General features: G+C 37.9%; 1 protein-coding gene across 8 annotated transcripts in view; it reads left to right on the forward strand.

Moving 5' to 3' along the window:
* The window catches only part of BCAS3 (BCAS3, microtubule associated cell migration factor), a 371,871-nt gene that overhangs the window by 88,470 nt on the left and 258,642 nt on the right, over positions 1-24,759 (forward strand). For all 8 annotated transcript variants that reach the window (XR_003399716.1, XM_026861420.1, XM_026861421.1 and 5 more), the window contains exon 13: positions 18,828-18,961. Coding sequence is in view for 7 of the 8 variants with exons in the window: in XM_026861420.1 (XP_026717221.1) it covers positions 18,828-18,961 (134 nt within the window). In the remaining variant the exon portion in view is untranslated. The remainder of the gene's footprint in view (positions 1-18,827; positions 18,962-24,759) is intronic.

A 24,759-nucleotide genomic window follows, 5' to 3' on the forward strand; every position in this document is an offset into this window, starting at 1 on the left:
TTCGAAGAAAGAAGAAACTTGGCATACAGTTAGCTTTTTTTGTATTAAATCTATTGCTGCTCTGAAAATCTGGTTGAATAATAAAATAACAAACTTGAAACATCATTTCTGGGTATACTTAGGGGGCACCATAGTGGTTTGGTTTTGTTTTTTAATGCTGCCTAGCATGTCCCTGTATACCTCTTCCAGACCCTTATGTTAATAAAAGCTTGCTTCAGAGTCAGTTGATTTTTAGGGAGACTGTAAAAGTCTCAGTCTAAGACATACAGCAAATCAAGTTTAACGTTAGAAAGAAAAAAAAAACCCAACACAAACAACAAAAAAAAAACCATAAAGGAGAAAACCTGCAGTTCCTGGTAGTTTAGCTTTTCTGTGTTTTCTGCTGTGTACATCAAATTCTAATTTTCAAAAAAAGATGTGATGGTTTACTGTGGACAGTGGGTTGTTGGGAAAGGGAGGGGAGGGTTTGTGCTACAGCCGAAAACTTGCAGCCAGCCATCTCATCCACAAAATCCCTTAGTTCTGTGGAATTTCTAAAAGCCAGGTCCCTGCGTGTATTGTTATTGCCTCTCTGCTTAACATTTTTCATTTTAATAGGTAAGAAAAGTGAAAAAGAACTGGTCCCCCTTTGTTGTTCGTTGCTGATCGCATCATTGGGAAACAGAGAATGAAATGCTAACTGGGTCCTTATTCTAGTGGTAAAAGTAAAAATTATGATGTGAGGCCCCTTGATCCATTCTCCTTGCCAGTTGTGTTGTCAGCTTTGGGGCAGTGTTTCTTCTGGCTGGTGGGCACGCTTCCTATACGACATTCTTGTTCTGGTTTTGGAAGTGTGCTTAATAAAGCCCATTCCAAGTTTCAAGTTCAGGTGACTTGGCACCGTTTCTTGTTTTCTTTTTTTAATTGCTAGAATATGAGTATTTTACGTATCGTTTTCTTACATAGGAAACTGGCACAGTTTTTCTATACAGTTTTGTATGTCAAAATCATGGTTTATTTTTATAATGCCATATTTGGTTGTGGTTGCTTTTGTGACCTACGTGAAGATAAGGTCCCTCTTCTGAAGCACTTATATTTTGATATTTTTTTTCCTGACATCTATCCAATATTGAATAAATTAAATGAATAATTTAGCATTAGTAGTAATTTCGCATTGCCAAGTGGAGGTGCTGTGTATGAACAGGAAAAAGGGATCTCATTTTGCAGTATATTCACAGACACATGGTATTTATTTGTTACCACAACCCCTTCCCATGAAGTGGCGCTTGCAGCACAGTTTGTGCCAAGGCTACTTGCGTGTAAGAGGAAGGAGCTGTGGGTCACGGTGTAGGTGATGACCAGGAACGGGCTCCTGCCGGCAGAATAATTCATGCAGCTTGGAAATGGCCAACAAGCCAAGGAGTTTTGTGGGAAGCTGTAGCTGATAGACCGTAGACTGGGCACGACGGGTACGCAGGGTCGTTTGAATGGCAGCCGCAGGATGTCTTCGGGTTATAGCTCTGGTTTGCAGTTGGTTGGGAGAATATTTCTTCAACCTAGTCGAGAAGAATTCACGTCCAAGAAGGAAGGCCCATCTCTTAGGCGTACAGAAACCATTGCGAGGGAATGAGCTGTGTTCACAGAATGTTTAGTTCATATTTGAATGATTGTCTGTGCGAAGCAGCTGCTGCAGACGGAGTTAAGAGCACCATGTCCACTCTCTGAGTTCTGAACTGAGGCAGACAGCTTCTACCTTTTAGGAAGACTTTAAGCCTTTTATTAAAACTTTTCAAGATGAGAATAAATAATAGAAGAAAGTGAAGTATATTAATAGGCTGGGGACTTTATTAATGTACCTCTGGCATGTATATTGATGTGGTGGAAACAAGAGGCTTATACTTACAAAGAGACTCTAAGAACAGTTACTTTAATTCACTTATTAAATGAAAATCACATTAAGCTTTTGTGTGGATGCTGTTACTTAACGTTGACTTGATTAATTTTATCTTGAATATTCAGTTGTGGATGAATCGAAGGCCAGCTTACTGTGGACAGAGTGTCCAGACAAAAATTTAATGCTGTTTACTAATTCACATTAGGTAATTGAGATTAATTTTTCAGACTCAATCTGTATCGATATCCTCCCAAACCTACGCATCATATTTTTCCTGGTTTTATTTTTGTTCTTCTGAAGAAAATCTTGGTATCTTTAGATTGGGTCCAGGAACAAGACCTGTTTTTATAGTATTGTAGACAACGTACCTTGGCCCCATAAAAATAATCTAGGGTGCTGTTAGCTACACTGAGTTGCAGATAATGTCACCTGCATGATTTCCTTTTTTTTTGATGAACATGAGTGCTCTGTTACTATGGTTTACAGGGCAACATAGCCTTCCACCATGTCTTGGAATGGTGATTTGACCTTTTCCATGCTATAAATGCAAGATATTTAGAAAAGTTGCTATGTACAACTGGTAACAATCATACAACCAGTAACAAGTTTTCGTTCGCGTAGTATAAAACAGAATTATTGACACTAAGGTCTGTATTTATTATGGTTGAATTTTTACTATAATTAAAATGTAACCAGGATAAAAAATGTTGGTAAATATTTTCTTAGTTATTAAGATGTTTTTCTGTCAGTGCCACGTTATGCAAGAAAAGGCCTTAACTTTTATATGTATGTCATATTTTATATATATCTATATCTATATCTATATATATAGATATAGATATATATAGTAAACTGCTCAGGTACAAACTTTTTGCAGAATTTCATAGTCATTATAGTACTGAAGAAGAATCCTGTCTGCTACATAATGTGAATTGACAAGAGCTTATTATGTAAACTCTGGATAAAGGTGCCCTGGACTAAATTTTGGAAGTTCACAAAAGGAAGGAATACACCATAGGGGGTTACTTAAATTAAGATGTTTACAAAAAAGCCTCCAAGCTTTTAACGTGTTGATGATAGTCTGCCAGGAATTGTAAGTGTATGCAGGGCCTGAAATGGGGAGAGGGAAGGGAAGGGATTAAATGTTACCAATTAGAATCAGTTGCTCAATGGTAAACTGGATTAGTCTGAACTAGAGAGTGTCTAGACTGGAGGCTGAAAGAATTGTACAAACATCCTCGTTTTTCATTATGTTGTATTAGACACTGTGATTTAGAAAGGAGGAAAAAACCTCACCAGTTCTGATGTCAGCCGTAGTCCATTAAAACTAATTCACTTTGTTCCCTCTTCCATCGCAGACACACAGATGATTGCTAGTCGCTGTTGTTAAAGGCAATAAATACATTGGGCTGCATAGACCTCTGGCATGATCTGTTGTGGAAATTTCTGTGTACAGCTTCGTTCAAATGCTTCGGTTTATTGCTATTCCTTTTAATATCAGTCCAAAGTATTCACTGTTTTACTTTCACGAAAGGTCTTGGGACTCGAGCAAAGTTGTGATGCAAATATCCTGAATTAAGACTTCAGTGTGATTAGGGGGGCATTAGGTCTGCTTCCTTTTTTTGAGGAGGAAGAGGGGGTAAGACATTTCAATATAAAGTATTATTTAGAAGTTGGATTTCCACGTGTTTAAAATAAATGGCTAATGATTTTGATTTTTTACTGACAGTATGCCCCCACGCATAAAGGAAACAAAAGTGTTTCGTTTTGGAGGGCTCTGAGGTGGTACTTCTTATCTTTCCACATACAAACCTGGGAACTGAGGAGCATGTTCTATGTTCAAAGAACACACCAGTGTGCTAAATTTTTTGCAAAGTCTGATTATCTGTATTTTCTTCCACGCTCAAGGAATATATTCCAAAATAAATTGTAAATGTTGGCTTTTTTACCATCCTAATTTTTAATCATCTGATTCTTTATTTGTATCTACAGTTTTAAAAGGATGTGGTCTCTTTCTCCCTTTTCTAAATGGATTTTTTTGGAGTATGTTCAGGTTCTTGATTCTCTGTCCTATTAGTATTTTCAACCTGTGCATTCTGGAAAGATATTTTCATTGATTGTTATAAAGACATATTAAAAAAATAATACTTCTGTTTTTAAAGATATATGAGTAAGTTTGGGGAATTCCATAGAACATCATAAGTTTTATGTTTCCCTCTGCTGTATCTAGTTCTTTGTGATTTTTGTAATGTATTTCTAAATAGTTTCTAAATTCATAGTTTCTAAAATATTATTCTTCTGGTCACGGGATATATTTAAATGGGCTCTGGACTGACACACATACAAACATGTATTATACATACAGAAGAAAATTCGGTTCCTCTTGTGTGTGAGGAAGATTATGGAAAAATTATACAAATGCTGTCCATGGCTAGTATGTGTTCTAATGAGAAACTACCAGTAAATAGTTAGCCATTGTTTGCAGACCGCATCTCAAAGGAAAAGTTAAAAATACAGTAAAATTTACATGACGGAATAACACTGCAAAATGAACTCAGAAGAAAATACTGCTTGGTTGACTAGCTGGCATGCAAGCTGTGGTGTATGGCTTCTATTCATAGAAGTAAAATTAAAGGATGCAGTTAAACACAGTTGTGAAACGTCCAGTCCAACAGCTGCATTTAGTTTGTTTTTCAATTTCTCATTGCCTTTCTTGTTTATTAGCTGTGACTCTGAGGTCAGAATTAAAACAAATATTTTAATGGCAGCATTTATGATGTTGGCAGAGAGCGCTCCAGCTTAGTCCCGCGAGTTGGACAAGACTCGATATGGGTGGCGTGAGGTAGTCCCGTCAGACTCGAAACGGAGTCACAATTGGTGAGACTTTTCAGAGTACAGCGTCTGTAAATCACACAGCTGATAAGCATCGTGGAATCTGCTTTTTAGTTCTTTTCACAAACTGGACATGCTTAAAGGATCTTGGCTTTAGGAGGCCAGAAAGGGAGGATCCTTTTATAGATTTTAACACGTTAAAAACTAACAGAATTTCTCTCTTCGTTTTGACAGATCTAAGGTATAAAGGCCTTTATGAACTGTGATAATTAAAACCAACCTGTGTGTAAATTATCACATCTATTCCTACTATAGAAATAGTTATACGTGCTTTTAAGAGTAATTTTAGAGTCCATGGGGCTATAGTTTTATTTTAGTAAATTGTCTTCACCACATTTAAAAGCAAATTATAGACCTTTTATTTGGGCTGAAGCTGAATATTAGTTGCTAAATACATTGTTGTCCACACTCGTGCAAGTTGTATACAACCATAGATAATAAAAATGGAATCCATAAGGAAGGAAATAAGATCAGTGTTTCAGAATTCGGATCCAGACAGATAGGTTTTTTTACCTTATATTTACCATTTCTGTTAGCCAAATTTCATGATAAACTCTTGAGTTTCCCCTCCACCCTCTAGGAAGACAGAACAGCTTAATTAAATGTTAGAAATGGTGAGGCTAAAAGTATTAATATTTGAATTTTAACTTTTTATTTAAATGTGGAATGCATATATTTTTAATCTATAGACATTGCTTACTAGTATTTCAAAGAAATGGAAAAGTAAATTACTTGGACTTTGAAAGTTACATACATCAAAGGTTTAATACAGATTACACAGTGATAGAAGATACAGAATTTCTTTTTACCATCCGCCTAATACTAAGACTTTAAATGATGCCGGGCTGTTAAATGTGACAGGAAACAGTTGGTTCAGCCTTTCAATCTAGACCAGCTGCTCATCTTCCTTTAACAAATGTTGTCAACAGGCCTGGAAATAACCAAATCCCCTGGTTTTTAATTCTCTCTGTACCTTTATTACGTTTCTTAACGCAAAAATATATTGCCTGCAGTAGCGTGGGGTTTTTTTTTGTCTACAAAATGTGGCTTATGTGGGACAGAATTTTTGAGAGTAACTGAAAAAGGAACTTATTTCTCACTATTTGGCATCAGTGTTGTAGCTGAGACATGCATTCTGTTTATTTGGTATGCTTTAGGGTCATAAAATCGGGATTTTTTAGGGTTTCTAGGAATATGAAGTAGAAAGATGGAATATTCTTTTTTAGGTTAATTTGAGTTATTGATTGGGCTAGATTTGACACAACAGATAAACACGTGTTTTACCCGAAGGCTGCCTTTTCCTAGAGAAACTGCAAGAGAAAAGGAAGTTTTTTTTTTTTTTTTTTTTTTTTTTTTTTTTTTTTTTGTAAGGCATAACTAATAAATCACAATTTTTACTTTCCATGTTTGAGATTTTTGATACTAATAAAAACAGGGAAGATGCTGATACAATCAACTTTTTGGATGGAATTACTGTATTTTGTGATTGTAAAACTTCTGTCTGTCTGTTGCCTGACAAAGTGCTTTCTAGCTAAGGAGATTTTTATCACGGATACCTAGATGTTCTCCAGCACTAAAGGTTTTAGTTAACAAATGTGTAACCAAATGTAGCTGGTTTCTTTTTATGTCTAGGAGAATATTTTATCATCAACTGTTGGTATTCCAGTTACAAACAAAATTTACTGTATGTCAAAATTATTGATCATTGCACAGGTTAATCGTGGGTTTTGGCAAGCTTTTTGTATGATATATAGGTGATAGCTGTGGTTTCTAGGTTAAATTTTAGATGGTTGGTGACAGTTTTAATGAACGATTTAAAGTCATATTCATTTTATTGTCTCTAACATAATTCCGTTCTGTGCAATTCACTAGTTAATGGATAGTCTGTTCATTTATCTAGTGCATGGGTCAATAAGTTTCTTTCTGCTCTCCCAGTAGAGGGGAGGCAGGGCCAGATCCTCTCTAGCTTGCAAAGGCAGGGATGTTTTCTATCACTTGACATACCCGTTGTGGGATCACAGTTTTAAGAGCAGTCCCACAAGCAAAGGATGCCGCAGGAATGCACGCAGGCAGCGTGTGCTGTGTGTGCTGCCTTCCCTCCCAGGCAACACTAGCTTTATTTTGCCCCCTTTTTTTTTTTAAAAACAATACTGACTTCATAAGACAGAAGGGAAGTTACAGCCTACTTGTATTTTACAGTGATCTACGCCTTGGCATATGCTGCAGAAGGAGGATTTCCTATGAAAACTAGGTAGAAATGCCATTTGTTGCCTGTTACAGTTAATGTGTACGGTTCAGTGGCAGAAATTGTCTCAGTCAGGATTGCGGCCGAGTCAGCGGCGGCGAGGCAAGAAGAGAATGTGCTTTATAAAACTGAGAAATCTCCACGCTTTCTGGCTGCTGGATTCATGCAGCAGTTCTGTAAGTGGGTGTTAGGGTGAATAACCTCGGTGTCTGAAGTAAAATCCCCCGCCTCCAGTTGAACTCTGGTAGCATTCTTCCAGGCAGTACACTGTGTTTCTGCCAGGTTGCTGAGATACTTACTTCTCAGCCCTTATAGAAATTTGAGACGGTTAATTTTTGCTCTTAAAGCTGGCACCATTCCTTACAAACATTTAGAGGGATGCCAGCTATCCACTGTGGTGACTAATCACACGGCTCTATTTCCTTTGATTTTATGTATTCTCTTATGCTGTTGAGTTGGGATAGTCTTACACAAGGAAAGAACAATTTCTGGCTTATCCTAAGAAACAGCACCAGTCTATCCTTTGCTGAAAATAAACTATATAAATCAGACTTTCACTGGACTAACATACTTACCTGTTGTTTTTAACCTTTACTCAGAAGGGTACTTTGCAATCTTCATACTGATTGCTATAATGCTCTTTGGTCATGAGGTCTTAAGGATGCGTATGTGTAAGTAGAACGTGAGAAAATGTATATATGTCATTTTCACAATCTGTAAAGTAAAGTGCAGAGAAATTATCCCTAAGTTTTAGGTATGTCAACTAATTCTAAGTCTTGTTACTCAGTTACAGAGTTTGATTTTGGAGGATGCTAGGACACCTCTTACTGTTCCGTCCATCTTCAGCGGGAACTGCCGTGCTCTTCTTCCTCTGTAGCTCTGCTTTCTCTAGAAGCCTCAAGTTACACAAACGTAGTGAATGATTTTGTAAGTTAGCAACTAAGGCAAGCAGAACGGGAAATTATACTTAGGTCTTAATTCCTCTTTTTCACTTGTGATAATTAGTAGTGCAGAATCTGAGGTGGTCACAGCCTCCTGCTCTCCCCCAGGCGCTGCGGGCTCTGGGGTTACAGCGGGCTGCTGCTCAGGTGCGTGGGCCTTCTCCTTCCTCTCTTCTGTGGTGCATTTGGCACAGCCTTTGACATGAATTCCTTCAAAAAAGTCATAGTTGCATAGTAACTGTGATAGTACAAGCCAGTAACTTATTACAGGACTGCAGGACCTCCCAGTTTCAGTTTTTTCCTTTTGCTGTTGAGCTGGGACTAGCCAACTGGGGCTTGGACTATAGCGTTAGACACTGCTGATGAGCACCAGAGCTGACATTTCTTTGCTCTTCCTCCTTGTTACTGGGAACATACATACAAATGTAACTATCACTTGTATTTGTTTTGGAAATTTGCTTAAGAGCAGAAGTTAGCACATCTGTGTGAAGTTTGTTTAAATCTTACTTCTTACTGTAACTACAAGGTTTGCACCTTGTTTCTCAGTTAGGCTGGGAAGTCTTCACTGCCAAGAACTGTATCTACAAAAAATCCAGTAGGTGGCTGTGGGTAGCCAGGAAAGATGAGAATTATCCTGTATTTGAATTTTTTTAGAGGTTGTGCCTCGATTGCCAATTTAAGGCAAGTAACTAGACTTACAGCCTCTGAAAAGGACATTTTGTTACGAAAGCTTAGTGGTGTTCTTCTCTTGGGACAATGTTTTTCAATAAAAGCTTTTCTCTACATGTCTTAAATGTAGACGTAGAAGTGTTTGTCAGCTGCAGGGTTCTGTCAGGGCTTCTTACCATTTCAGAGGGAGTGACAGATGCAATATTTTTTGGTACAAGCCCCTAAAACCAAACTGAAAATACAATAATTTTGTAAAACATTACTGTAGTGGTAACTAAGTACACCTTCAGTTTGACAGCAGCACCAACTTTTAACTTGGTGGGATGGGGGAGGTCCATTGTAATATACATAAGTAATGCATATTACTTGGATATATTGCATAGAGAGGTGTAAATTCATACAGCTACCTTGCAAGTTCAGAATGGGATGCGTTCTTGGACCAAGATAGCTTCTGCATAAGGCAGGAAAGAAAGATACAGGATGCAAGATTTGATGCTGACAGAGTTATGGACAAGGTGGTAAGAAAGATTCCAAAGAAAGAGGTTTAGAGAGGAAGAAAGGAGATGGCAGTGAACAAGAAGTGAGAGACTTTTCAAGCTGTGCTAGTTGACTGAACAAATTTTATTTATTATATATTATTTATTTGTTTATTTTTATTTATTTATTTATTTATTACTGGCGTGATTCCAGCAGCGCAGGGGAGAGGGGATAGAAGAGATGTTTGCAAACAGTATAGAAAACAAAGAGCAGAAATCAAAGCTAGGAGTACGACTTCAGCTGATTAGGAGAGGACAGGTTAAAAAGAAGGGTATGTTGCAAATGAACTGCAAGAACTTCAAATTTTTAATATTAGGGATTGAAAGCTAATTTTAGGAAAACTGAAGGGCTGAGAAGCTGTCACTCACTCGAGGTCATGCGGTAACTCAGTGCCAGGGAAGAATATTACACGGGATCCCTGATCTGAATCCATTGCTGAAACCAGTGAATGACACGTCAAATTCAGTCCACTTCTGTAACTTTGATTTTCTTGTTGTTTAATTATAGTAATTTTAATTCCAAAGAGAGAAGCTAATCAGATAAGATACCAAATTAGTAAATAGCTAAAAAATGGTGCTGTTTTATAAATATCTGGGTTTTTCCTTTTAAATGTGGTAAATAAATGATCTGCTTTCCAGAAGTGTTACTCCTGCCAGCTTAGCAGCTGAGAGCTGTGAAGTGCAACACATCTAAAATTTTAAATAATTATGCTTCCTTGGCTACAAAAGAGCTTTTCCATCCATTAATAACGAGAAAATTAATGTTGGGCCAGCAGTAAAACAGATTAAACTGTATACCCCTTTGGATGCCTGACTGCACCTTTAACGGACCTGAAATTCCCCTGATTATTTAAATGTTCTATATTGAAATGTGATGGTGGCCTTGAGTTAATAGTTAAAGAGGTTTAAATTGGAATGTCTCTGCAGAAGTTTTTCCCATTGATCAGAGCAAGCGGGCAGAAAAATACCTTATGTGCTTGTTGGGAAGCACTGATGGTGCCTCACAGATTAACAGAAATTTTTTTCTTTCTGTTTTTCCTACCTAAGGTATACAATCAGCCTTTTATTAAACTTGTAGATTGTTTGAGGCTTGGAGATAACCTTTTATAGTGGCAAGTGCTGTATAAGCTAAATTATTGCAGTACTGATACGGCTGCAACCAACACCTCGCCTGTGCTTGGACTTTTATAAGGAGTGCAACTTCCTTCTCAAATTTGCAAGATTAATCTTGTTCTGGAACATCACCTTCCTGGATGTGTCATCTCGAGTAAAATGAGCTGTAATTATTTAATGACAGAATAATTCCTTATTTTTTCTCTGTTTATTTTGATTATTTTTTTACTTGAATTACTGCATTTGAAGACAAATGTATTAAAATTAACGTAACGGCATCATATTTGGTGAATGGCAGTTACAAAGTCTCTATATCACATATGCTGGGCCAGAAGGTGAGAAATAATTTATGATCTATGGCTTGCTAGCATTGCTTTATGGTTTGTTTGTGAAGGAAAAGTGTCAGCATTGGAATTTTTTAGCAGCAAAAACGTAAATAGGAGGACTAGGCAGAGAGGAGAAAATCTTATCTGTTTTAACAGAAAGTAGGCTTTGAATTGTGACAAATTGTCTCTTCGCCGTGATTAGCCAGTTTGACATCAATGCAAATACCCTTTTCATGAAATAATTTCAGTGCTGTTTTCTTCTGTACTTTTTAATTCCAATGGTGTACATTCTGCACTGCTTTTTTTTTTTTTTTTCTTAAATGCTTCCCTACAGGAAACTGATTTTCATTTCATAGAAATACTTGCCTACGTCTAGAGCATTTCCTACCTGAAGGGTGGGATACTTTAAGATATACTGAAAACTGAGGAAATTCTCGATAATTTAAATCCTCTATTAAATAACTGCTACATTTCAGATAGCTATGATTTAATTTAGTATTGTTTAAAACCAGTCTTAAATAAAATCACCGTTTGTTTTCTGAGTTTAACCCTGGAAGCACCCTGAACATGGCCTTGAACCTGAGAAGAAACGCCTGTGAAATCCTATCATCAGTGCCATATAGCATCATGTTATTTGTGTGGAAGAAATGTATTTACAAGAGGGCCAGTATTGTAATTTGCAGTGCATTATTTCTCCTATTTTTAAATTTCAGAACTATATGATTATCAATAGCTTAAATCCATTCCTACTTAACTTTTTAGAAAATTTCCAGGTTCGTATTTTTTTCTAATTTTTAGTATTTAACCTATTATCTCCAAAGAAATTTATTCCCAGATCAGGTTTTAATAGTAGTTAGTGGCAGAAGTTGCTAGCAGTTTTGAACAGAATCCATTTCCTACTTTGAAGATCTGATATTTGAGGAGAGGGAGAAGATAGGAAATGTTTGTCTGTTATCATCAAATTGATGTCTTCATGCAAATAAGATTCTGTACTGCTGGAGAAGTGTGATTCAATCATTGCGCTTCAGCACCTACCTTTTGCTGCAGCCAGAAGTCATACATAAATAATTGATTTCCATCTCTGTACCATTTATAAGCTTTTTTTCATTTCTACCAAAAAGTCTTGCTGTGATAAGAGCCCTTGAGGAGGATGGTCTTAGGCTTTCTATCTCCTTCAGCAGGTCCTGTTTCTGTAATTTTTTCTAACAACTTCAGTAATTTTCATAGTTTCCTATTCCTCCCTTCTAAGAGAAAAGTAGTATTAGGTCTTAGTTTCCTTAAGCATTAAGGATGTACAGTTGTCCTAATCGAACATTATCCATAGTTGTTTTTTACACTACTTCAGAAAATGGCACAGTTGAAGGATGGTTCTTTAGTCACTTCTTAATGATCATCTTCTTATAGAAATTTTAGTTAGCTTTTTATAGAAATTTTACATTTTGTGAAAATTTGTCAAATTTGCAGGTAAATGGGGCGAGTTTTAATATGATGCTGAATATATTGAAAAAACCTGTGGGCGTGCTCATAAACGTTGATTTGTTGGGTATCACTATTGTTGAATGTACTGTTTTGATACATGATATCTATATACATTATATATAGATAAATCTATATGTAGATTTATAATTCTGAAATACATTAAAATTTTTGTTGGGACATTCATGTCGCACAGCAGGGATTGTTAACGAGTCGCTAAATTCCTTTCAGATTAAAGATGTATAACTGTATAAAAAGGGTAAAACTGTTTCCCATCTTGAGGTTAGTGGCGAAAGCTCTGTAGACTTCAGGGAGGTCAGGATTTTACCCTCTCTCTGTCACATTTACTTTATTGTTATTCCAATGAAAAGAGAAGAACATGATGATATGTTTCAGCAGTAAAAATGTTTACTGCAGTCTCTGCAACTAACAAACCCCAAAACACTAACTTAACAGTGGTGGCTGTGGATTCGTATCCCTTTTGGAGGAATGGCAAGCAGGGTTAAAAGAAAAGGGAGTCGGTTCCCTTTGATCTTTTGCCCTCGTTTACTCAGCTGCCCTCAGTGTGTGTCCTTTAGTTTTGGGACGGAGAAGCCCGTCCTAATAAAGTTTTAGGATCTGTTGGGCCATCAGCTGTAGTCAGTTAGTGTTTGAAGCTGGTGGCTGGTTTTTAGTATATAAAGCATGCCGGTGAGCCATCCATTGGACATGGCAAATGTCTGACAGTTTCCAAACGTCTACCCCAAGCTCCAGTATTTGGATTAAAGATATAGTTGTCCTAAGCGTGTTACAGTGTATAGAGATCTCCAGAGTACAGTCATAGATGATTATTTATTCACAAAATATTTTTTTTTCTTCCTTTTCTTTTGACTTGCTGGGTCTTTTTAAATACATTTTAAAAAATATTTTGGATATCTTGCTGTCCTCATGTTTATGGTGAATTTTGTTGTTGAGTTCAGATTTTCCTTATTTTGTTAAGTTTTTTTGAGACCAAATTTTGTAACTATGGCATATGTGCTACACTTGGAAGTATATGTGCCTCAGTAGCACAAATATTTGGCTGTATTTTGGCTAGCCTCAGAGAGGAGTTAAGTGAATAGAAATAAAACTACTGTTCATAGATCAGGTCACATGTTTTGTAAAACCATTGTCACATCTTAACAAGATATGTACACAACTGCTTTCGTAAGAGAGCTGCAGTGGAACAGGGATCTGCAGGATGAGCCTGCGGACAGTGGGAACGTCGAGCGAAACGCGTGTGGATGGAATCAGGAGCGACTGGAAGTCAGCGCGGTTCCTCTGAACTCTCCGATCCTGCAATTTGGAAACCTACAAAGCATAATATTAACATTGCACGGTATCTGTGTTCATATTCAAAAAAATAAAATCTGAGTTGTTCTTTTGTTTCTTTTTATCACTGTTGGTGTAAATAGCCTATTTGTGCAGTGGCTCTGCAGGTCTCCGTGGCTATGCGTGCATGGAAATGGAAGAGCTGCATTCCTACATTAAGTATATCCGTGAACGTATGTTTCCTCCGTGCAGATGTATGCCTGCTTTCCTAACATTTGTGCCCTTGGTGTTTTTAAAACAAATCCAACACAGCTTGAACGTGTTGAGTTCTTCAGTGTGTAATTACAGAATGACATTGTTTTGGAAGGCGGAAAAAACCTTCTGTTCCTCTGAAAGATGGCATTATTTAAAGTGAAGTTCCTCTTGAAACTTAAACCCAAGGTGAAATTGTGTCTACTTCATTTGTATGCATATAATAAACAACTATGCAATTAGATAGGTGTTATAAATAGGATGTGGTGGAGATGCTTAGGCTGCTCAGGTTTCCTAGATTTTATAGCAAGTACCCAACTGAGATTTGCTGCTCTCTAATTTTGCCGTTTGGGCTAACCAGCTGACGCCTAGTTGAAAAGAGTTATGTTCCTACAAGGCCGCAGAAGCCTTAGTATTCCGTCTCCGTCTCCTTCGGATTGTGGAGAACTCTGTGTACCATCAGCAACTCCAATCCCACCCTTTTAGGCCAACCCTCATCTATCAAACCCAGGCTGAGAGCGAGTGAGAGGAAGCTCCCAGATAAACATACAGCAGCGCCTAAACTCCTAATCACTCTGGGCTTCCGCTTCCAGGCCCTATAATTAGAAGTCCTTCTTTTCCTTGTATTCCCAGTTGACGCAAATGCTTTTTGTGGCTTGGCACCTCATTTAGGGCGTGGGCTTAGTTTATGGCCAGGCCAGAGTCTGGTTTAGTCTTCTGATACTGCATAAATAGCTCTTAACCCACAGTCTACATCTGTACTAGTTTTTCCTTTTATGCATCTATTCTCTGTATTTTTTTAACGTTTCTATCCTGAAAGAAGCTGCTTATTTCCCAAACAGAATGCATGAAAAGTAGGAAGCTGTAAATTAGGGCAAATGTGTCTGTCAGTTAAAACAAAGCTTCAGTAATTTTTTTCCATCTAGGATATCTTTTCCTCTTAAACTGGATTTTAATCATCTCCGTGGATTTGAAAAACCTCACAGTAAAACAGTTGTTAATTTAACGTAGCTGCACTCCTCATATTATGGATAAGCAAAATCAGGATTTTTACAGTGAGATACATAGTAAGTAATAATCTGTTTTACACATAAATTTCCACTGGGTTCTGCTATGCAAGAGTTTCAATTGATTTCAGATGTTATCTGTTAAACAGGGATTAATGCCAGTTTGAAAAACAAGCAGGAAATCCTTGAGAATTATTCACTTTTCATCTATGATTATTCATACATAAAGTACATCATAAGAGAAAACATTTTGAACTGAACTTGTGACAGCTTTAACCCATATTTCCGTCTAAACAACTTTTTGGGAAAACTGTCACAAGGTCTTTTAGAAAGCTGAGTTGAAGTTTCCTGCACTTGAAAGTGAAAGTGAGGTAACGACCAAGATTCAAGTTCACGTTTCTCTCCTGGGATTAGGTATTTCTGCTGAGGGGTGCAGCAGCCTTTTGTTGCAGGGAGCCGGAGAGAGACGCGAAATGGCTGAGCTGTCATAATTGAAAACTGTGATTCTTCGGTGTGAAGTAACGAGAGCTGGAAAGTCCCGCACCAAAACCCAAGTCAAATGTTCTAAACCAGCAGTGATTTACTGTTTGAATAACAGTAGTAAGAAAGATATTTCAGAACGCTGTTTTATAAATACATGTTCTTTCACATCTGTGGTATTGTGCTTGGGACCTCGGTGTTGATACAAGTTCTGCAAGTCTATATTTGTATTTCAAATGCAAATGTGAGAATGAAAGGTCCTCCTTCAACTTACTGAAAAATTGTCGCTAATATAGGCGAAGGGCCTGTTTTTCCTCAGCTTTCATTTAATAAAATGCATTTATTCTAAACAGTGACAGACAGCAGGATTTTAGATTAGGCATGCAAAATTGCCAAATCAGATACCACCCATCTTTCTATTTTTAAGCTAATTCCTTTCCACCCACGAATGTATTATCTTTCACCTCTGTACTCCTTGAAGTTAGGAAAACCAGAAAAAACCCACCAACCCCCAAAAAAACACAAAACCCAAAGGCAACGCGCATTTCTATGGAACCAAGAACTATGTAGATCATATGGAACTGATCAGACCTGCAGATAGGCGAGCGCATTTCACGGCTCCCTTTGCTCGGACGCCGGTGTGTGTCATCAGAGAACAAGCAGGTAACGCCGTATGCTTTACGGGTTTGTGTGACATATGGTGCGGTGTATGGTCCCAAAGTGAGCGCTCTAGCACTGCCCTGCTCGGGTTAAGTAGAGATTACAGATTTGGGAAAAAATCTTTGTGAGGAGAAGGGCAAAATTCTATCACGTCTGCGTACTGTGGGGTTTATTGCACCATCCGCAGACACCTGCGTTTCTAGCCAATATTGGAAACGAGATCCTGGTTAGCTAAACAACCGATAGATTTGATGGACAACGCACTATGGTAATTCCTGTGTTTTCACTGGCTCATGATTATTATGCAGCTTTCTGTCTCCAGCTTCCAGACAGATTTTTGGCTCGTTTAAAGTTTTTTTTACGATCTTCATTGCACTGTGCCATGTGATGGGATACACATGAAGAATGCTGTGCTCAGATCTCCGGGTGCACTCAGCTCTGTGTATGTATTTATAAAAGACTTCTAGCACTTTGGGGGAAGAAAAAAAAAAATCTAGGTTTGCTGAGGCCGTCTGTTCACTATTGAGAGAAACCTTATGTATTCATCTCTTCCAGCTTCTCCAAAGGTCCTTTCCATCTGGAATAAGAGAGAGCTCAAAAGCACCAAGAGCACACTGAATTTGTAGATAAAGCTATCTAATGCGTGAGGAGAGGCAATCGTGGGAATAGAGAAAATAAATCCTTACTGTGTTGAAGGATCTTTTGGAATATCCTTGCTCCACTAATAGTGACAGCCTAATGCTTCACACAAACCCCTATTTGCTTCCACGTTTCTCCACTGGAAATGCTATATATTATTGAGGACCGCACACTTCACTAGAAGGGAAGTGTATTTTGTGATGTTTCAGAAGAGAATTAATGCAAATTGTGTGCATAATCCCACACTAAAGACTTGGCTGACTTGCACTTGAGCAACTTTAGCTGTATTTCCTATCAACACAGTCACTACAAATCAAGGAAATTGCCAGTTAAGCCAACATTAACATCCAGACCAACCTCAACTCACATGCCTTACCGCCCAAACATAATACCCAAATGCACTCACGGATTTCTTAGCTCCATAACAAACTCTTTCATTTCTAACACTCGGAATCGAGGTAACAGCCTGTAACAGTAAAAGTATGTCTACTGGAGGGAATCTTGCTGAGGTCAGATGTAAGATTTTGCATTTGTGTGATTTTGAGGAAATGGCTGTGTGCAGTGTGGGTGGGCTCGCGCTCTGTCCAAGCCCTACCAGCCTCAGTGGTCAAGCTAAGAAGGAAACTTGTAGGCAATTTTGTCTCTAAATGCAATTTGTATTCCTCTCTGATTTTTGTACCTTACTGCTGGTGGGCCTCATGTCTTGAAAGTACTTGTTTACCTTCACAAGATCCTTATTTTGTAAGAATTTTGCTCACATGAAGCCTGCGGTGATGCTCTGTTGTCCTGTTCGGAGGCTTCAGGACTGGGCTGTTCCTCCTGGGAGCTGAGACCTGAGTTCACAAACCTGCTTCGGCCTCGAAGGAGGAAGAGGCACTGGGGAGTGACATTGGGCCCAGAAGGGCAAGGCTTTGGCTGCTAAAATTGGACTTAAGGGAAGGGGCATTCCAGGACTGCCAAGGAGAGAAAACTCTCAGGATATCAATCTAGTGATGTTGTAACAGTAGTTCCGTAGAAAAGTTATTTAAATTTAGTCTTTACTTCGAGAGTGTTTCTCTGCTGCTTAGTATACAAGAGTTGTTTTTTTTTTTTCCATTTCTAAAATTTTTAAAGTGGCATCTGCTATTGGACCTCAGTGGTAACGCGTGAGAGCTTTCAGGCTTGTACTGTATGTATTTGTTTAGCAGCAGTGAGCAGAAGAGGGAAAGGTGAATTGTGGAGCCATCTGTAAATAAACTGAAAAAGTGAACTCTCCTTTACGACAGAAATAGGATAATCCTTTATCCTTTGAATAGGTGTTGTGAAAAATGTGGAGACCCAAGTTCTCTTCCTGAAGGATAAAAGATTTCATTTATGCTTTATCTGGAGCAAAACTGACCTATGTGGAAATTCCTGCTTTTCTTTAATAGATGGGTACCTTGAAAATTACTTAAAGGCACTTCAGTGTAGCTATTAGACTCCTAAAATAACTTTATACTTGCTGTTAATTCAATGTTGGAGGATTACTTTGGGTGATAACTTCTTAAATTTCATTAATAAGCATGGTGATATGGACATTTTTATACAGAAAAATAAATCTGAAGTTTGTTTACTGTAGTCCTAAATTCTGCCACAATGCCTTACTTTTCTTATATGTAAAAAAAGACTTATTTTTTGTTATAAAAGCTGAAACTTTTATGGCATATTTACTTTAAATATGTTTGTAAATGTTTAAAAACTGTGTTATGGGCTGTCATATAGTGGGAGAAACAAGTAAACAGCGTATATAAGTTACTGTGATTCTGCTGATCTTCTAATTTAATCATTTCAATACATCCATCAGTGACCTGTTTTCAATGAAGTTAGCAACTAATTTAATATTTCACTTGGAAGCTCTCAACTCTGATTTGCTGCCTTGCAAGCAATAAATCAGACAGTTTCTTTCCTGTACATTTCTAAGAAAGATGCTTCTTCAGGATTGTTTTTGGTATGGGTTGTTTTGGCTGGGTTTTGATAATGTCTCTTCTTGCAAAAATTATTATTGTGGAAATACTGATCTTTTTTAAGACTGGCTCTTTCTCAGTGAAGAGCATTTTGGGGTCTCAGTCTAACGTTCAGCACTTCAGTGCTTCATATTGGTCACGCAAGTTCTCAACTTTAGTAGGAATATTCCCAGATATTTCAGTTGGCTTTTACAGATTTGTATTGTAATACTTAAGCAGTAATACTGTTAATATGATTTCAGTTGAAGCTCTGATTCATTTTTTATGAAGCTAATCCTTTCAATTCAGTAATTTTCTGCAACTGTTTTCTTTTGTTTCCAGAAAACAAAATGTAAGCCACGCTAGCTTTTTTAGATAGAGATTCTTAAGCCTCTTCTTTTGCAGTGATTAATCTGTTGTGCTTTTGTGTTTCTTTTTTCTTTTTCTTTTTTTTTTTTTTTACCCAGGGATGTTGCTGGTCACTACTGACACATTAGGCCATGATTTCCATGTTTTTCAAATACTGACACATCCTTGGTCATCATCACAAAGTGCCGTCCATCATTTGTATACACTTCACAGGGGAGAGACTGAAGCCAAAGTAAGTTAAAACTATTTGCTGAAGAATAATCCCCAGACACCTTATACATTTTGTGTATGTTGGCACTTTAATGTTTGTTTCAGCACACAAAGAGCCTTTCTTATGTTATAGCCACAGAAAGGATAAGAGCACAGCGTTTAACCTGGACAATAATAAATTCTTGCCCTTTACAATGAGGTGCTGTCAGATTTATTCAGATATGACACTACCTCCAAAGAGCCCAGATTATTAGCTGTGTTTGTACTTAACCTTTTCTCATGTAACATGTTAAACATTTGTCTAGTGCCCGTGAAGCAACTGTCAGGGTTTGCTTGACTTCGGTGGTAAAAGCCAAAACCAAGACAGTTGAAGAGCTGAAGGGAAGAGTTAATCAAAAGACTGTGATTAACTTTTCATCTGCACTTTAGCAAAGTGGGGGAACCTGTTGGAGACTGTAGTGATACGTATTTAACTTCCCAGTTTAAAAATCCCACTGTTAAAGATGGAAGACTAAATTAGGCTATTAGCAAAGGGTGAAAAAGTCTGAAATTATATTTTTAAAAATTCTCAATAAACTGATTTACTGATAAAGTGGAAAAAAATGAGAGATCACTTTTGCTTGCACTGCTGTGATGGAAGCAGTGCAGCGTGTTGTGCTTGAATCCCTCACTGCACTGCTTTTAGGCATCAGGAGAGCCTCACCTTTGTAGCATTGAGTAACTGTTGAAGAACCTGTTTTAAATACATAAATAAAAATGTCACCACAGGGTAAGAAATGAGTATTGCACTTGCTGATGCAATTACACACTGAAAGCACAGACTTGTGACAGTCTGGCAGATGTAAACTAGTGTGACAGAGAGAAGCCTCAGGCGCTGTGATTATGACCCTGACACTGCAAGCTTGGATTATTGTGGTACCGTGATTATAGTTCCTTCAAACCATTTTTTTTTTTTCCTATGAGTTGTGCAGTTTCCCTTAAGTTTTTTGCCTTACCTTTGTAACAAGTAGAATCTGAAAGTTTTATTTAATGTAATCATGGCTGATAACGCTTCAATACGTGTGAATTTGAATTACTGGTAGTTTAAATACTCTAAAAGTTTGCTGCTACCATTCTGGAAAAGTGTAATTACTATTAGGTGTAATGGTTTACTATAGGAAAGAATAACCAATCTGGAAAGAGAGGAAATTGGGAAAACTGTCCATATGGGATAACATATGTAGTACTTACAGGTAATTTTTATAAATAATATAAAGAGCCTTGAGATCTGTGTCACACAGTGATACATCTACTCTGTCACCTATCCGAGCATGTACTATAATGTGTTTAGTGCTTTAGAGTTGTATTTGTTCTATTTTCCTACAAAAAATGGGAAGTAACCTATAATCTATTGAAAACCAAAGCATAGGACTCCAGTCACTAGGAACAAAGATGATGTTCTGGTTTTTAGAGCTGATAAATTTGTTTTGAAGGCATACATTGGAAAGCAAACATAACATGTTTTAGAGAACAGACCTGATTGATGGATGTTTTTTTGGATATAGTATTAACATCTCTGTGAAAGCATTGCCTTAAAATTCTCAGAATCAACACAGTAAAGTTTTTTTCCTAGCTGGCCACACAGTTTTCATTTGGGATGTGAACAGTATAGCTTTTGGAATAGTTTAAAACGGAGAAAATTCGAACCAGTCTGAGGTGTATTGGTAGATTTCACAATTCCCTTGATAATTAAACTATCCAACAACAATATCTCATTGGTACCTGTGATTCTCAGTACACATCTGTCATTTTAAATATTTACATAATATGATGGATGGTTTTACTTTTTCTTTTGGAATAACAGGACTTGTAGTTGTTTAGTGAGAGGAGTAGTATATGGTGTTGCTCTTTGTTCCATAAATTTCATGTATGAGTGGCATTAGACAAGAGTTAGGAGACTGTTCAATTTAAAATTCTCAATGCAGATATTCTGAGACACACACTGGAAGCTTCTGTACCTCCTTTCTTGCTTAGAATAGTATTTCTACATTTGCAACCAGACTTTTTTCTTTTTCCCCCTGGTTTAAAGCTAACTGTGAATCAAGACCAATGGTCTTAAAGGTCACCTTCTGTGCTGGAGCTATAAAAAGTTCTAATTTGTGTTGATGGACATGAGTGATTATCAGTGTCAAAATTTGTTTAGCTAGTGCCCATTATAAATTGTTTAAACATCATCATTATGTCCTTGTTATATGTGGTATTTTAATATCCATACTGAAATAATCTGCTTTCGTACGTGAGATTCTGGCCGACAGGGCTTCACCACACATTTCCCAAAATACCCTTCTTTCACAGTGTGATGCATGATTTTTCTTTTCTTGCTCTATGATCCATTAGCATGTTTCTTGCAAATATTTATTACCGATAAGACCATTTAGTTCATGGACAAAGAACTGGTGCGTCGGTAGTGTTTATAAAAGTTTCACGTGCTGTGTCTGAGTGGCTGTGTCTCAGCTCCTGGACACACAGAAGTTCCCTTTATGAGATTTGCTGCTTCTGCACAAATTGACTTCACATGAGTAGTACACTGTAAAACCAATTTTTCCAAGAAGTGTTGCATCTGCAGTGTCTGCTCTGTGGAATACCTGGCATACCAGTTCTGCTCTGGAAACAGAAATGTGGGAACCATATATATTGGTGTTCAAATATTGACAGGTATGTCTGGTGTTACAGCAATGTTTGAATTGTAATTTCACCCAGTTTGGAATATCAGCCCTGGAGTATCCCCTTTCGCAGGGCTGCAGGATTCCCAGTCTCTGTTTTACCTGGTCTTTAGTGGTTGGAGGGCAGACCAGTAGCTTGGTATTTCTCATCTGTCTCCTAAGAGAAGGTGACAGCAAGTCTCCTCTGTCATTTGTATACAGAAGCATCTTAAGTGGATTAAGTTGCTTAATGTATATTAAAGAAAAAGAAGCAAGTGTTGTGATTTAATAATGGTGTTTTCTGATCGATTCACTGCAATCAAGCAGTGTCTCTAAGTCACGCACATGTCCTTCTACTCAGTCAGACATAGTAGCTATACGATTACTTTCATTTAATAAAACTAAAGAATATATGCTCCATCATGCATGAATTTGTCCAAATTCCAGACAGATTCTGGTTTGGGGTTGAGAAATTTCAGTCTCAAAGACCATTTCTACCTTTTCCTGACCATTTCTGAAATACAGAGACTGGTTGGAAAGCCATCCGTAGGGGTTTTGTCTCCTTTCATGGACATCAGGATCCTGTCCTTAGCCAAAGCAGAATTTGCACTAGGTATTTGCAATGAGTTGGCCACTCCTACAAGACTACGTCACTGAAATCATACCATTAATGAACGGGATAAAGTAGAGACTTTATATTTTGATTTTAATACGGCGTGTTGTGTTTGCATTGGCAGTCTATCCCGATAGCTTTACTTTACACTATTCCTAACATTTCTGCTGGATGGAGAAGAAGGGGGTGAGGCTGTTCCAGGTTCCTCCACAAGATAAGCTTTCCCAGGACTGAAATGTTGCTCCCAGCAGATTGTGCTGCTATTCCATATATATTCAATATATGATCATAGGCCCTTTCTGAACAGCTGGCGGTCATTTGTCCCTCGACTGTCGTCCAAAGGCGCCTGCTAGCCATCTCCCAGGTTTTTTTCTTAGTGTTCTTCTTTTGAGGGCTTGTCTGCCCTGCCAGCCCGCTTGGTGTTGGCGTCATGATGCTGAGGGAGACTGAGGCTCTGGGCTTGGTAGGGTATTTCCCTGGATACAGAGCTAAGGGTAACTAATAATATTCTCCCTGGCTGTTCACAGCTAGTCTTCATAACATGGTTTTCCTTCTCTCTGCATGCTTTGAACAATGAAACAGAGTGTTACTGAGTTTCACAGTGGTATGATGTTTTTGCTGACTTTGAGCAGCAAATATAGGACGAAGCCTTATCTGCTGAATAAAACATTGAGTTGGGACGGTGAAGATCACTCGGTTCCTAACAAAGCCACTGACTTTTTTGTGTGATTCAGATGAAGATGGGTTAAGATGGAAAGCAGACCTCTGTCTCACAAGGGAATTGTGAGAACAACGACCATGAAAGAATATGAAGTGCTGGGATACTTTGTTGGTTCGAGGGATGTGAGTCCCAAGGTCACAACATGCAGAGTTACTTTTTGCAAACACAGACAGAAGTCACTGTTTCAGTTACACTGGGTTAGAATCTTTTAGTCTGTAAGTGCCACGTACGCCTTAGAATTATATTTTCTTAGTTAAGAGAACAAAAACCACTCTTGTTTGATGTGCTGGGTTACATCATGAAGGCTCATTGCAAGCAATGGTTGTATTTAGCCGTACCAGGGAGGGCACTGAAGCTCTCGGAGAATCCGTGTTTGCACAATTCAGCTGTAAAGGGGAAGAATGTGCATGTGTATGTGGTGCACATTTTGGTTAAGGATACATTTTCTTGTCCTGCAGCTCTTGCATTGTGAATCGACACTTACTGCACTCCTATGTTTACCCAAGAGAGTTTTGGAGGGTTTTTAATAAAGGTATAGCATGTTCTGAACCGAGGAAGCTCATTTGCTAGCAGATGAAAGTTAGACTGTCACCTGATGATCCTTTCACTTTGATCTGAAATTGTAAACAGAAAAAAAAAAATCCCTGAAAACAGTATTATCTCAACCTAGAACAAATAAACGTAATGATAGCATCAGTGGGCTGGTGGCCAGAGTCCTCTGTAATCTTTTACGCTGTCAGACTTTTGTTATTCTGACTCTCAAGCTGCTGTTATAACTGACTTCAGTCAGCATAGGTAAACAGAGGGCATGATAAAAACATTCCAGCATGGGCTGCCACAGAACATGTGCAATTTTACGCTTTTCTAGGGAATGCGTGAAGGTTTTTGTGACGTGATTTCATAGAGACTGGTCAAGGTTGTGTCACGTACCACGTCCAGGTAGTGAAACATTGGAATATTGTACAAACATTTGATGTAAACCTCCAGGGTTAATAGAAATTTCTTCCTATCTTTTGACATACTTATGTCGTTGCAATTACTGAAATAGTCTCTGGAAGAGAGACTTTATTATTTCTAGGAAAGAAACTGGGGACAGTCTTGAAATAATAAAGATTGATTTAGGGAAGTTGCTCAGTCTTTGATGAAAGCAGACAATAAGAAACTGCTGCAATTAGAAATAGCTTAACTATCTTGAGGAGACGGAGCTCTAAGCAGAGTGGCGTTTGCAATTTCAGTTATTAATAGAGAGCAGCTACTCTGGCTGGAGGACCCTACATGAATGTCTCACTGTGCCCAGATTCTGCCGTTGTTTTTATACAAAATTGAAATCAGTTTTGACGACTCAGAGAGACGGAGTTGAGTCTGTGTGGGTCTAATCAATCATATTGTTTAGTTCATGATTTCATTATTTTTTCATTTCTGTTTGTTGCTACATTATTTCCTTAATTTTCTCAACCAAAAATAATTCAAATACAGACCAGTTTTCTAATTTATGTTGAGCCTTATCTCCTCAGTACTGCTGCTCTTTGTCATTGTTTAATGATACTGGTTTTTTATATCTGCCATCTCCCTGCACAGCATAAATACTTAAGTCTTGTCCTTCAAATAATGGTATGTTTTCTCTGTGACACTGCATAGTGTGCATGAAACTGGGTTAAGTTCCTGTTGCAGTAATGGTAGACATGCTTTATTGTTGTTCCACTTCACTATTGAAGTTTAATTTAATGCAGTGAGATGCACAAGAATATACACGTTGTTCGTGGTGTAACTCACCACAAATGAGAACAGGGCACTTGGGGGGGGGG

This window comes from Athene cunicularia (assembly GCF_003259725.1).
Source record: "Athene cunicularia isolate RWA chromosome 19 unlocalized genomic scaffold, athCun1 chr19_part1, whole genome shotgun sequence".
In the NCBI taxonomy this organism is placed as follows: domain Eukaryota; kingdom Metazoa; phylum Chordata; class Aves; order Strigiformes; family Strigidae; genus Athene; species Athene cunicularia.